Source organism: Dromiciops gliroides, chromosome 4, assembly GCF_019393635.1.
Source record: "Dromiciops gliroides isolate mDroGli1 chromosome 4, mDroGli1.pri, whole genome shotgun sequence".
NCBI classification, from domain to species: domain Eukaryota; kingdom Metazoa; phylum Chordata; class Mammalia; order Microbiotheria; family Microbiotheriidae; genus Dromiciops; species Dromiciops gliroides.
The window spans coordinates 26,617,186-26,631,805 of NC_057864.1; the positions used below are offsets into that span (position 1 = coordinate 26,617,186).

Genomic DNA, 14,620 nt, shown 5'->3' on the forward strand with positions numbered 1-14,620 from the left:
TACAAACACCGTGTCTTCTCTTTTAGTGCCAAGAAATGCTGACTGGGCTCACCGGGCTCAGAGCTGGGCCTGAGGACTCTTGGTCCAATCACAGGGCAGAACAAAAGGTGCTGGCCTGCGTTGGGAGACTGACTGACATTCAGGACAAGGATCAAGAATAAGCCATCTGAGGGCAGCTAGGTGGCGCAGCGGATAAAGCACTGGCCCTGGATTCAGTAGGACCTGAGTTCAAATCTGGACTCAGACACTTGACACTAGCTGTGTGACCTTGGGCAAATCATTTAACCCTCATTGCCCCACAGGGGGGAAAAAAAACGGAGAATAAGCCATCTGAGGGCAGCTAAGTGGCACAGTGGATAAAGTACCAGCCCTGGATTCAGGAGTACCTGAGTTCAAATCTAGCCTCAGACACTTGACACTTACTAGCTGTGTGACCCTGGGCAAGTCACTTAACCCCCATGGCCCCAGCCCAAAAAAAAAAAAAAAAAAAAGAGAGTAAGCCATCTGTTTTGGCAATGAAGAGAGCATTGAGAGAAGCAGAGCCAAGATGATAGCACAGTAAGAGAACAGTGAATTCTAAGCCCCAAACCAGACTGAATCCTAATTGGGAAAGTCAAGAAAAAAGTCACAGCAAATCCCTTTTCCAGTTCAGATCAACATAGGAAAACAGAGATGGGCCTGTGGACTCTTGGGGTGGGGTCTAGTGAGGAGTGCCTGTAAGGGGCATTCCAGGGCAGGGAGAGTCTAAATCCAGACCAGAGGGACCTACGATTCTGTAGGGTGCAAGAACAGATATCAACTGGCAGCTCTGCTCCGGATTGAGGACAGGACTGTGCCTAGGGGTGGCACGCCAGGGTGAGACGTGGTTGCACAGTCCAGACTGTGGCCACAACAAGAAGCAAGTTCAAAAGCAAATAATGGCGGTGTGGCTTAGACACCACTCATGAGCAAGGCGGGGTCTCAGTTCCAGGATCCAGGTCCGAAACCTTCAGAGCAGGAATCCCAGGCCAAAGGGAAGCCTGTGATTCTACCATTCTCCATCAGCAGAGCTCTTCAGCTGGCTGCCAGCCGCCAGGCATGGCAGTCTACGAGAATTTCCAACAGGCAAAGCCCACAGACATATGGCTCAGACCCAAACCTAGGTCAGGAACCTGCAGGGCTCAGACCAGGAGGCAGTGATCAGACTTTGTCTTGGATCAGACCCCATTAGGAGCAATGAAAAGCTTGCAGATCCCCAGCTTGAGCTATCCTTGAGATCTTAGAATAATGTGACAGACATTCCCTCCAGAAGTGTGCAGAGCCCTCCATAACCTAAGTCTAACCTAAACTCTAAAGTCAAGAAATAGGATGGAAAAATGAACAAAGAATTCCACCATAAAATGCTGTTATGATGACAGCGATGGTCAAGATACAAACCAAGAAAAAGAGAATGAGTCTAAAACATCTACAACAGCCGCAAAGGAAAAACACAGCTTGGGCACAAATTCAACTACAATTCCTAGAAAAGATGAAGCAAAGATTTAGTTGTGTTTAAAAAAAAAAAGGTAAAAATGTTTTTATAAATGCAGTAAGAGTGGAAGAGGAAGAATTAGAAAAGAGATGAGGACTATGGAAGCAAGAATTGGAAAGGGAATTAACAGCTTGACAAAGGAGGTACAAAACCTTGCCTAAGCAACAAACTTTCTGAATATTAGAATGGACTAAACAGAAGGTAAATAGTCCATGAGACAACAAGAAATATTAAAATAAAGTCAAAAGACAAAAACACCTGAAAATGTAAGATGTCTCACAGTAAAAACAACTCGCCTAGAAAACAGAACAAGGAGAGATAACTTAAGAACTATTGGACTAACTGAAAACTGTGGCCAAAAACAAAGAGCCAGGCATCATACTTCTCATAAAAGGAAACTCTCCAAAGTAAAAACAGAAAGAATCCACCAGTCATCTCATGAAAGAAACTTCACAATGAAAACTCCCAGAAACATTACAGCCAAAATCAAAGAAAAAATGCCACCAGCAGCCAGAAAGAAAGAATTCAAGTACCAAGGAACCACTGTCAGATTCACACAAGGTTTAGTAGCCCCAACTATAAAGGAGCAGAGAGGTCAGAATATGATGGTCCAGAAGGCAAAGGACATGGGCTTACAGCCAAGAATAACCCACCCAGCAAAACTAAGTATAATCCTATAGAAGAAAAATGGACCCTTAATGAAACAGAGGACTTCCAAGCATTCCTGATGGAAAGATTAGAGCTGAGTAGAAAATCTGACGTATCAAGACAAGATTCAAGAGAAGCATGAAAAGGTAAACATGAGTGAACAAGCATAAGGAAACTAAATAAGGATAAATTATTTACATTCTAATAGGGGGAGATAATACATGTGTTCCCTTTGAACCCCATCATCATCAGGGCTCAAAGAGGAAGTCTAATTAGATTAAGGTCTGAGAGTGGTTCTGTTCTATCTTGAAGATTTTAAAAGAATATAAAGAAAATAGGAGGTGGATGGGAAAGAAGAGGTAAGCCAGAGAAATTCTCTGATATAACTGAGATGGGCAGGGAGAAGTCTATACAAACAAGGAGGAGGAGATGGAGGGAGAGGGTGATACCTGAACTTCACTTTCATTTGAACTGGTCAAAGGCCAGTCTGATTCCAGAGGCCTAATGGCAAAACATGCCACCCACCTCTGAGTGCCGGATGAAACATATTTCTCTGGACAGAGCCAATGCAGAATTGCTGAAGTTGTTATTAACATGCTGTTAACAAGGAATTTGTTTTTCTTTCATTCTCAATTGAACGGAGGGCAGTGTTGATAACTGGGGTAGGAGGGAGAAAGAGTGAATTTTGGCTGACTGAAAAAATAGAATTTAATTTAAAAGAAAGAGAAATCGTTGGTAATTTTAGAGAGACCAGACTCAACAGAGTGATGAGATTGGAAACCAGACTACAGAGGGTCCAGGTTATCTAGTTCTTTGGTTTTTCCTCCCACAGCTCTGTGCTGCTTCCTTTTGAAACTCAAATGAACCCATCAGAATAAAAACAAATCATCTGAGAGTGGAAAGAAGTCTCATAGTTCAGCATTTCAGCCCTGTGCTTGTGCTAGCTCCTCTGGGGAAAGGCCTGTGGCAGGAGAGCTAAAGAAGGCAGGGTCATTCTGGGCCCACTGGCCATGGACGAGGGGCAAGAAGTCTCTACCATAAGTTCCCCAACACCTTTCTCCTTCGAGCCTTACGACAGACAGCCCTCTGACATAGCTGGTACGTATGTGAAAGAGAAGGAAACTGAGGCTCGGAAAAGTCCCACCCAGTCTCAGGACTCCAAAGCATCTCCTCCCTCCAGGCCGGGCTCTTTGCACACACCCCAGAAGGACATTGCAACTGGAGGGCATCGTGAGCACAGTTCTAAGGACAAAGGGGGTCTGTGCCCTCCATCTTCTTGTGCCTTGCTGGTCAGGCCTGAGAACAAGGACCTTGGTCAACAAACACTGCCAAGGAACCAGTTATTCTCCTCCGTGGCTAGAGAGGACCAGAACAGCCAAGGAGTCTCTCCATGGGCCTGGGCCTGGGCCTGGGCCTGGGGCTGGGGCTGGGGCTGGGGCTGGGCAGCCATGCAGCAGGCAGGGTCAGGCAAGGGGGCACACATGCAGCCCACCACTCCTTCTTTACCTTCTACGATGCTGGACTTGGCGAGGTATCCGGAGGAGGCCTTCAGAGCTCCGCTGAACACAAAAAAGCCGGCACCGGTGACTGAAATGATAAGAGGAGGCACTGAGTGAGGCCCTGACCTCAGAAGGGAAGAAATCCCAATGAAATCCATTAAGAGGCAGGGAGAGAGAAGACACCAAACATAACAGACGGTTGCCAAGAGACTTTTCTGAGCTCTGTGAGGCCAGCAGAGTAACTGTCCCTATTTTACAGATGAGGAAGTCAAGAGAAGGGAGAGAGCTGGGGCGTAGGAGTGGACTGAAAGAAGGAAGGGGTCCTAGAGCCTCTAGCGGTCCACTCGCCTCACTTTATAAAGAAATGGGAAGATTGGTAGGATCTGAATCCAATGTCCCAAACCCCCATCGGGTGCTCTTCCCACCAACAGGAGCTCCCTTTTCTGAAGTTCTTTGTGTACATACACTATCTGAGCCGGGATGTGGCCCAGGGAAAAGGGCACCTGATTTACTATCAAAGGACCTAGGTTTTAATCCCAGTTCTATTAATGACCATGAGGAAATTATGGAACCTTTTTTGACCTTCCCTTCCTTGTTTGTAAAATAAGGCTGACTCGGACAACCTCTAAGATCCCTTCTTTCTCCTCTGAAACTATGGTTCTATGACTCATTCAACCCTCACAGGAAATGTGGGAGGAAGGTGCCATGATCTTCTCATTTTACAGAAGGGGAAACTAAGGCTCAGAGAGGCAGTGAATTGCCCAAGCTCACAGAGAGTAATCGAACCAGGTCTTCCGGAGTCCAGGCCCAGTGCTTTGTCTACAGCATGTTATCTCTCACCAGTGTGACTCTCTAACTTCCAGTCTTGGCTCCTAGTTCACCTGTGGAGGGTCAAGGAGAGACACCACAGTCCTTCCTTCCTTCCTCAAGCATCATATTCTCCAGCCCATTCACCAGACCAAATACTTCTTTACAGATACACTCTGGGTTTTCAGTGGTTTTCCTAGCACACGGTGCCCAGAATGGGATCAGACCCTCCAGATTGATTCTTTTTTTTTTTTGGTGAGGCAATTGGGGTTAATTGACTTGCCCAGGGTCACACAGCTAGTAATTGTTAAGTGTCTGAGGCTGGATTTGAACTCAGGTCCTCCTGAATCCAGGGCCGGTGCTCTATCTGCTGCGCCACCTAGCTGCCCCTCAGATCGATTCTTAACAAAACAGCAGGACTCCCTCCACCTTCATACTTCCATTAAGACAGTCTCATTTTCTGTTGGCTGTTTTAGCTGTCACGTCACGCTATTATTAACTCTCATCGAACTCAGAGTCCACTAAAACCCCCCAGGACCCACGCTACTTGTTTTGAACCCAAGGGTCAAGCTTTATAGTTATCCTTCGATTCAGTCCATTGTTTCAGACTGTCTAGAGCTTTCTGAATATTAACTTTTCACCCAAAGAGGATCACAGAATCTTAGGATCTCAAAGGCTCTCTAGTCCAAAGTGTCACCTGTCTCTCCCAGTTGGGTATCACTGGCAAATGTGATGAATACGCTACCTATTCCTTCACTGAAGCCATGTTTGTATACAGATGCTGAACCCAAGAGGACTAAGGGCAGGTTTGGAGGGCATCAGATCACCCAGCTCCGTCTTCCAGGACACGTCTTGTCATCCCCATCGGGTAGCGGCAATGGGAATCCATGAAACGTACATAGGTTGACAAAGCTCATTTGATCCCCATGACTACCCTGCGAGGTATATTACGGTTGGTCGGGATACCGGGATCCCGGGATAATTAGAGCTGGAAGGATCCTTGGAGATCATCTAGCACAGGCCCCTCATTTTACACATAACGAAGCTGAGGTCTAGGGAGGGGAAGTGAATCCTCCCTCCCCCACCCAAAAAAGACACAGATATTAAGTAGCAGAGGCCAGATTGTTAACAGGTTATTTGGCTCTGTCCACAACAAAATTCTTTCTTTTATGGAAGAGAAAATGATGACCAAGTTCGTGAATGTCAGTGCTGTGACCTAAACCCAGCTGACCCAACTCTGGACAGAGGAAGGGCTCTTCTTGTGCACTGCATGATCGAATAGCAGTCACGTAAGTCAATGAGGGGGTCACATGGGCACTTTTGGCCAAGGGTCTGGCTGTGTAACCCCTCCCAGTATGGGTCAAGGCATGTTTTACCTTGTTTGGAAGAGGAGAATGTCTAGCTTTTAGGATCTCTTGTCAATCAGCTGTCTTCCTTTGGCTAGGCTCCCAACCTGCTGCCTCAGACAGTGCGATGAGACTCATTCCCTGAATACATCACAGGGCTGAAACACCACCCAAAGTGAAGGAATGAGTGCTGTGGACTAACTAGCTTTGTGGGCATGTGGGAAGGTGACCTCATGGGACCTCCTCTAGGACAGAGGTGTAAGAACACCCCAAGAAAATTTACTAAGCCAGGCAAACAAGCCCAGCTACAGCATGGCCGGCCCCAGGGGAAAGGACAGAGCACTTGAGATTTCCCTGATTCTCCCAGAAGGCCAAGGGCCTAGTACAAGTCCCTTCCCTCTGTTTTGCAAACGTTAAGGGGTTACAGAAATGTGCGCTGTGACACTTCTCCTCTGGTCAGGTGGAAAAACTTCCTAAACCCTAGGACCATCTAAAAGAGAGTTTCTGGTTTACTGGAGGTTTAAATGATAACTCTGAGCAATCAATTGGCATGCATTTTATTCAGTGCTGACTATTTGCCCGGCACTGGATATACAAATAGAAAATCGAGGCAGTCCTTGCCCTCAAAAAGCATGGGGCAGCTAGGTGGTGCAGTGGATAAAGCACTGGCCCTGGAGTCGGGAGTACCTGAGTTCAAATCTAGCCTCAGACACTTAACACTTACTAGCTGTGTGACCCTGGGCGAGTCACTTAACTCCAACTGCCTCACTAAACAAAACAAAACAAAACAAAAAGCATTTGATAGGGGAGCTACAGCATGCTCACAGATGAATAAAGGATACATCTAAAATAACGAAGGGGAATCTTTTGGAGAAACGCTGACAGCCGGAGAGATCAGGAGTGACACTTTGTAGGAAGAGGTCCTGAGCTGAGCACCGAAGGGAGCCAGGGGCTCATCGGGCAGTGTGAGGAGGGAGGGCCAGCTAAAGTTGTGGGGAGAGCAATGACCCTGAGGCTGGCTCAGACACAGACTGTGTGAGGGGAAGTCATGGGAAATCAAAGCAGTGGGTGAAGAGTCTGAAATGCTTAACACAGGAGTCTGTACTTAGTCCCTCTTTAGGTAAGACTCGATGGCTTCTACAGTTTCCAGGACCAGCCATTCTGCAATGCCCTGTGTGTACAGTAGGTGCTCAATTAATGCTGGCTGGGAAGCTGGCCTAGATGGTCTGTTTCTTCTATGTCACCTTCCCTACTCCAAACCCTTTAAAAGCTCAGAACCCACTGCCCAAATCCAGCCTCTCAAGCCTGGCCCTTTAGACAATCTGCAACTCATCTTTGCAGCCTCACCTTTCACCTGCCTCTTACACAGACTGTGCTCCCCCAAACGGATGCCCAAGGACCACCCCCCGCCCATTTCTCATGCTCGTCTCCTTTGCTGTCACTGCTCTGAAGACCTGGACTTGCCCTGCACCCAGGCTCCCACCATCTTCAGCTGCTGACCTTCTACCCACTATGGAAGGTTCAGTTCAGGCATCACGGGCTGCAGGAAGCTTCTCTTGATTCATCCCAAGCTGCAAGTGACCCCACAGCATTCCTGAGTTCTGATTTGTATTATGAAAACAAATCACACTGCTACTGCCTTCCTCATGGAGCTGGTGTGAGGAAAGGGCAATGAAGCTGGGCAGAAACAGGACCTGTGCAATCTAATGAAGCCTTCCTTACCCCTCCCAGCTGAAAGTGATCTGGCCTCACCTGATTACTCTTCAGCTCTCTCTCACACACCCTATACATCAAGCTGTGTATGTGTGTGTTCTGAGCCTGGTCCACTGGCTATGCCCCCGGCAGACCGCAAGGCTCTTGAGGGTAATGGCTGAGTCATTCCTAAACTGTTTCTTTCATGCCTTGCACACAGTAGGCACTTAAGAAATGTGAGCTGCACTGAAGCACCGGAGCCATGTCTTCAGCTCTCTGAGGGCAGTGTCCACTGTGCCAGGCATCAGGCCCTGCACACAGGAGTAGAGCTGGGGGTTCTGTCCTAGGCAGCAGGAGGGGCCCCCAGGCCCCAGCCCCCTCACCCTTTCGCGGCTGGTTATGAATGCTGATAGCCTGAGTCTGGTAGTTGCCATCATCGTTCTGGACGCACACAAGGTGGGAGTCTGCCTTCTCGTTGAAGCAGGCTCCTCCGGCCAGCACGTGCTCATTGGACTTGTTCATGACCTTCATCATCTGTAAGTAGAAGCATGTTAGCACCTCGGTCTTACGCGGCAGTGGCTCCCAAGCATACTTCCCTCACCCATTTTATCTTTGCAAGGACAAACCTGGCAGTGAGCTCATGTGTGAGAGCAAAAGCCAGTGGAGGAATGATGTCCTCCCACTCCCAGAGCCCACTCAAACACCCTTAGCTAAAACCCCACAGACCCAACCCTTCCAAAGTCAACATGTTTAGGGCTCATTGACAGTCTTCCCAGAACACAAGGCATATTTTGCATTCCTTCCCCACTCCCCACCCCTTTTTTACAGGCCAAAGTGGACCTGAGACCTTAACATGAATTTAGCTAATCCCAGCAGCTTCCTGGGTTATTTCCCCACTGCACAGCGTTCTCAAAGGGCAGTGTAGCCAAGCTCAGAAGGAACAACTTAGGTCTGATTGCACCAGCTTCCAGTTCTCACAGACCCATTAAAGAGGACTTTCCTCGGGTTTGCATTCCCTTTTAATAAGATGTCTTATGTCCAAGTTTCTTTAAGCACACATGGAAAGAAAGCATGGTGAAGCAGAAAAACATTGGACTTAGACTCAGTGTCAGCTTAAGCCACTGATGACCTTTATCATCCTGGGCAGGTCACATGACCTCTCTGGTCTTGGCTTCCTCATGCAGAGGGCAAAATGAGGGACACCAAGAGGGCTAGCTGAGGTGCCAAGTTCTGCCACGGACACCACAAGTTGCAAGCCACTTGTTAACTGACATTGGTGGAGGGAGTTTTTACCTTAGGAGTGACCCCACAGGGATGAAAATCAGAGGTCCAAATGGAAAAAAGGGGAGGATGATATGACTTCTGTAACATCATAGAGCTGTTCTGCATGAGGGCAGGGGCCAGGTCTTACAGACTTTCTATCTCTCTCTCCTCACATGTAGAAAAGGCTCGAACAATCAAAATCAATGAAATAACATGGTCCGTGTTGCTAAGATGATTTTCTGCATTGCCATACCATGACATGGAGGAGACACTAGGATCTGGAAGGCTCTATCAGAAGAAGGAAATCAGGTGGAAAAGATCTGAGTACAAGTCTGGTGACAGATATCAGGTGTCTAGTGTCAAGGCTGGCTCAACCTGAGGGGAAAGGCTCATCCCAAGAGTCTGGCCAGCAGCTGATGAATTTTGCAGCCACAGCTAATCTCACAGGGCAAAAAGCACAAGTCTCTAGAGCAGTGAAATCGCTTTGGTTTTTTGTTTTTGTTTTTTTAATTATACCTATGATTGATTTCTGCTTTAAAAAAAAGGGAATTATTTGTCCTCATGTTTTTCATAGGGTCTGAGTTGATAGGCCTGCAAATAGTGAGACCAAATGAAAGAAAACATTCAATTCTCCAGATGCATCTACCAAACAAACCTGAGTGTAAGACTCCCTCACCCTGATGATCAATAGCATACCCAAAAGAGATACATGAAAAAGTGAGTATTCTTTCCTCTTCACCTTCCCTTTCTCTACCATGGCTTCGCCTCTATGTTTCATCCTCAGATCTCTTTATTGGGCTATGTTTCTTTAACTCTTCTCATTCTCCAATATGGGTGGAGTAAAACTGCTAGCTGGAATTCTGAACGCCCCCTATCTTCTTTAACCTAATATATTTTTAAGGTGTCATCCCATCCTGGTTACACTTTGTTATTTTTGCAATTTGTGCAAAGTAAGGCAATTTAGTACTCCTGCTTTCACCATCAGAAGGATTCAAACAAAAACTTAATTCTTCCCTTCACATTGAGGTTTAGCAACTGTCTAGTGCAGTGCTAATATAAACCATTTCCCTCAGGATCTCCAAGAAGAGTTTAAAAAAACAGGTTTGGGTTTCCCCCCCCAAATAGGGGACACCAGCAAAAAGGCATCAGGTTTTGCCAAAGTCAATTTGTAATTGAATTTATGACCTTATTTGTAATGTCCTTTTCTAACAAAGGAAAGAGCTGAGATGATCACACATTTCAGGCTGAAGGAATACAGTCCAGATAGGAATCTCCAGGCTAAAATTAAGCTTTATCTTTTCCAGAGTTGGGGCCCAACTACCATATTAAGACACAGCCCAGGTGTGTGAGTTTCAAGCATAATTAACAAAGTCTAGCTTCATAATTTGTACAAATATCTCCACAAGCCTTGGAGACAGATGGACATGTATTTTTTTCTGAAATAATTTTTAGCTTTCACTAGGTGGAAATATTCATCTACATATTTGGAAGAATATGGGTGGGGGAAACTGAGCAACCAAGTGGACAAGGAGACAATGGAGGATGTGGAGGTGGTATTAAAAAGGTGTAAAAAATGGGGCAGCTAGGTGGCGCAGTGCACAGAGCACCGGCCCTGGAGTCAGGAGGACCTGAGTTCAGGTCTGGCCTCAGACACTTAACACGTAGTGGCTGTGTGATCCTGGGCAAGTCACTTAAACCCCAATTGCCTCTAAAAAAATAAAAAAAGTTCTTTAAAAAAAAAAATTAGGGGCAGCTAGGTGGTGCAGTGGATAAAGCACCAGCCCTGGATTCAGAAGGACCTGAGTTCAAATCTGGCCTCAGACACTTGACACTTACTAGCTGTGTGACCCTGGGCAAGTCACTTAACCCCCATTGCCCCACCAAAAAAAAAAAAAGGTGTAAACAAAATCCCATGGAGCTCCAAAGAGGAAGGGCAGACTCATGAAAGAGGCAGCATCTGAGAGGTGCCCTGCCTGAAGGCTGAGTTAGGCTGTTCTTGCAGGGCAGCATGTGTGATCTTTTAGGCACTGACTAAATTATGTCAGCTTCGTGGAAGGCTATCCATTCCATTTCCTTCCTTAACAATAAAACCTGGGATTATCCTCATGCCACAGCAGGAAGAACACTGACTAGAAGCAGAGAGAGCATCTCAGATCTGTGTGGAAAGGTGCCAGGGCTGAGCTGGGACTTCACTGCTGTGGGCAAATTCACTGAGGAGCAAACTTTTTCTGTGCAGGGTCACAAGAGAGACTTTTCTGATACTTGGAACCTGAGAGCACGATTTCTTAACCTGTGGTGTGCCATCGCCTCCTTCAGCAGTCTAATGAAATCTCCTACTAGCCTCCCCAGCATGAAAAAACTTCTTAGAATGTTTTTAAATGCATGAAATAAAATGGAAATACGAAAATATATTTTTTTAAAAACAAGTTCAACAACCCCAGACCTTTGATTAGATGCTGTCTGGAGCTGGCGCTCACATGACTTGTGCAGGGTCACACAGCTAAGGCAGAACTTTAACTTGGGCTTCCCCAGCCACCAGGCCACACTGCCTCACATAGCCTGTGTGATTTGGGTGAATCACTGAAACATCCTGGGCCTCAGTGTGTCCCTCTGTGAAATGAGGGGCTGACCTCGACTGACAGCCTCTCATGTCCTCTCTAGATTTCTATCTAGGAGACATCTCTATCTATCCATCTATCTATCCCTCTATCCATCTATCCATCTATCTGTGATCCTGACTAGGAAGACCTTTTGCCTTAGGCCTTTACCTTTACCTGTAAGTCCCAACACCGTACATGATTAGAATGCTCTGAGAACTACCAGGGGCACTGGGGTTCCACAGCATTTTCTCCTCACCCCCTCAAGGCATGTAGGGCAAGGAAGGCAAATCTTCCTGACTTTACGGACAGAGGCGCTGAGCCCCAGAGAAGTGATGGGCCTGGCTGAAGGCAAAGTCAGCACGAGCCTGCAGAAAGCCCCTGCTCTCTCCTCGTCCACAGTTTGGATTGCTTGGGGTCCCTCTCCAACACTCAGTCCAGGGTTTCTACTTCCTAGGGCAGAGTTCTTCCCAAGAAACCACACTGGAGGACAGAAATACCAAATGATCTTTAACATAACTGCCAACTTCATCATGTTCTTTTGCCTCTCCCAGACAGTCTGCTATGTTAGAAAGGCCCCTGGATTTGCAGTCAGAGGGCCAAGGATCTCCTGGCCACGGGCCTGTAGTAAAGCCATCATTTTCCTCAGTACCTCAGTTCCCTACTCTGTAAAATAAAGATAGGTGGACAAGCTGGTCTCTAAAGTCCCTTCCAGCTGTAACTCCTATGATCCATGTCAGAAAATCTGTCTACGAGGACTAGGGACTAGGCTTCTGGTTAGGGGACAGTCTATGACAGTGCCATGTAAATCAGAGGCCCTATAACACGCTGATGATGGAAATGAAAAAGGACTGAGACAGATGGGAAAACACTGCTGGGAGGTTGTACAATATCCTCTCCTAGTGATGTGTAAGAGAACCATGGGTAGTAACCCAAAGCTCTGGCATGGCGACAGATGGCTAAGGCCTCAGCTGAAGGGGGCCTTGGAGTCTGAGCATTTCCACTTGGGGAAATCCTGCCCACTCGCACACACTAGTTCAAATGCCACCCCCATGAAGACTGCCTTGATGACCCTGGAAGGAATGGCCTTTCTTTTGTGGACCTCACAGAGCATTTTTTTTCCCTAGCAACAAACATTTATTTTACTTTCCAGTTACATGTAAGGGTAGTTTTCTTTCTTTCTTTTTTTTTTTTTTAAAGTGAGGCAATTGGGGTTAAGTGACCTGCCCAGGGTCACACAGCTAGTAAGTATTAAGTGTCTGAGGCCAGATTTGAACTCAGGCACTCTTGACTCCAGGGCCGGTGCTCTATCCACTGCGCCACCCAGCTGCCCCGTAAGGGTAGTTTTCAACATTCATTTTCATAAGATTTAGAGTTCCAAATTTTTCTCCCTCCCTCCCTCCCTTTCCTCCCCCCTCCACAAGATCACAACCAGGTTATATATGTACAATCCACAAGTGTTCTTTTTATCAGTTCTTTCTATGGGGGTGCATAGTAAGCTTCCTCATTAGTTCCTTGGGATTGTCTTGGATCGTTGCACTGCTGAGAGTAGTTAAGTCATTCACAATTGCTCATTGAACAATACTGCTGTCACTACGCACAATGTCCTCCCAGCTCTATTCATTAGTCTTTCCAGGTTTTTCGGGGATCATCCTGTTTGTCATTTCCTGTAGCACAAGACCATTCCACTACAATCATATAACACAGCTTTTTCCATCATTCCTCAATTGATGGACATTCCCTTGATTCTCAATTCTTAGCCTCCACCAAGAGTTGCTATAAATATTTTTTGGTACAATTTTCCCCCTTTTCTCTTTTTCATGATTACTATTGTTAACTGTTTCCCTTCCATCCTATTCCCTTCCCCATGATATTTATTCTATTATCCATCTTCTTCCATCCTATCACTCTTCAAAAGGGATTTGCTTCTGTCTGTCCCCTCCCCCACTCTGCCCTTCCTTCTTTTGCCCCTCTCTCTTTATCCCTTTCCCCTCCTATTTTCCAGCAGGGTTATAGAGATTACTCCACCCAATTGAGTGTATACATTGTTCCCTCCTTGAGCCAATTCTAATGAGATTGAGGTCTTTGAGCCAATTCTGATGAGTGTTAGGCTCATTTACTGCCCAGATTAAATAGATTACTCCACCCAGTTGGATGTGTCTGTTAGTCCCTCCTTGAGGCAGCTCTGATGAGTTTAAGGTCTTTGAGCTTTTTCTGATGAATGTAAAATTCATTTACTGCCCTGTTCCTCTCCCATCTCTTCCCCTACTCCACAAGCCTTTTCCTGTTTCTTTCATGTAGGATTTCACCTCTGCCCTTCCCCCTCCCCCAGTGAATTCCCTTCACCCCCCAATTTAACCCTAAAGGTGTCATCACCTAGCTAAGTGACGCAGTGGACAAAGCCTCACCCCTGGACCCAGGGGGATCCCAGCCAAAACCCGGCCTCAGACACAAGACAGTCGCCCACTGTATGACCCCAGGTATGTCCCCCAGCTCCAATTTTTTATGGTCCTCTAGGGTCTTATATTTGAAAGTCAAATTTGCCATTCAGTTCAGGTCTTTTCATCACAAATATCTGAAAGTCTTCTTTTTCATTAAAGTCCCATTTTTTCTGCTGAAAGATTATGCTGAGTTTTGCTGGGTAGGTGATTCTTGCTTGTAATCCCAATTCCTTTGCCCTTTGGAATATCATATTCCATGCCCTCCAGTCCTTTAATGTAGAAGCTGCTAGATCTTGTGCTATCCTGACTGGGGCTCCACAGTACTTGAATTCTTTCTTTTTGGCAGCTTGCAATATTTTCTCCTTGACCTGAGAGCTCTGGAATTTGGCTATAATGTTCCTAGGAGTTTTCCTTTTGGGATCTCTTTCTGGAGGTGATTGGTGGATTCTTTCAATTTTTATTTTAGCTTCTTCTAGAATTTCAGGGCAATTTTCCCTGAGAATATCTTGGAAGATGGTGTCTAAGCTCTTTCCTTGATCATGGTTTTCAGGTAGACCAATAATTTTCAAATGATCTCTCCTGGACCTATTTTCCAGGTCAGCAGTTTTCCCCAGAAGGTATTTCACATTGCCCTCTATTTTTTTATTCATTTGGATTTGCTTTATTGTGTCTTGGTTTCTCATGAAGTCACTGGCTTCCATTTGTTCAATCCTAATTCTTAGGCAACTATTTTCATCAGAGAGCTTTTGTACCTCCTTTTCCATTTGGCCAATTTGACTTTTCAAGCTGTTGACTTTTTTCTCATGTCTTTCCTGCA

General features: G+C 46.1%; 1 protein-coding gene across 2 annotated transcripts in view; it reads right to left on the minus strand.

Annotated features, from left to right (window-relative positions):
• ZFYVE9 (zinc finger FYVE-type containing 9) overlaps positions 1 to 14,620 on the minus strand; it is a 192,900-nt gene that overhangs the window by 19,136 nt on the left and 159,144 nt on the right. For both annotated transcript variants that reach the window (XM_044002767.1, XM_044002766.1), the window contains 2 exons: positions 7,886 to 8,036; positions 3,665 to 3,745 (listed from right to left, as the gene is read on the minus strand). In XM_044002767.1, the coding sequence (XP_043858702.1) occupies positions 3,665 to 3,745; positions 7,886 to 8,036 (232 nt within the window). The remainder of the gene's footprint in view (positions 1 to 3,664; positions 3,746 to 7,885; positions 8,037 to 14,620) is intronic.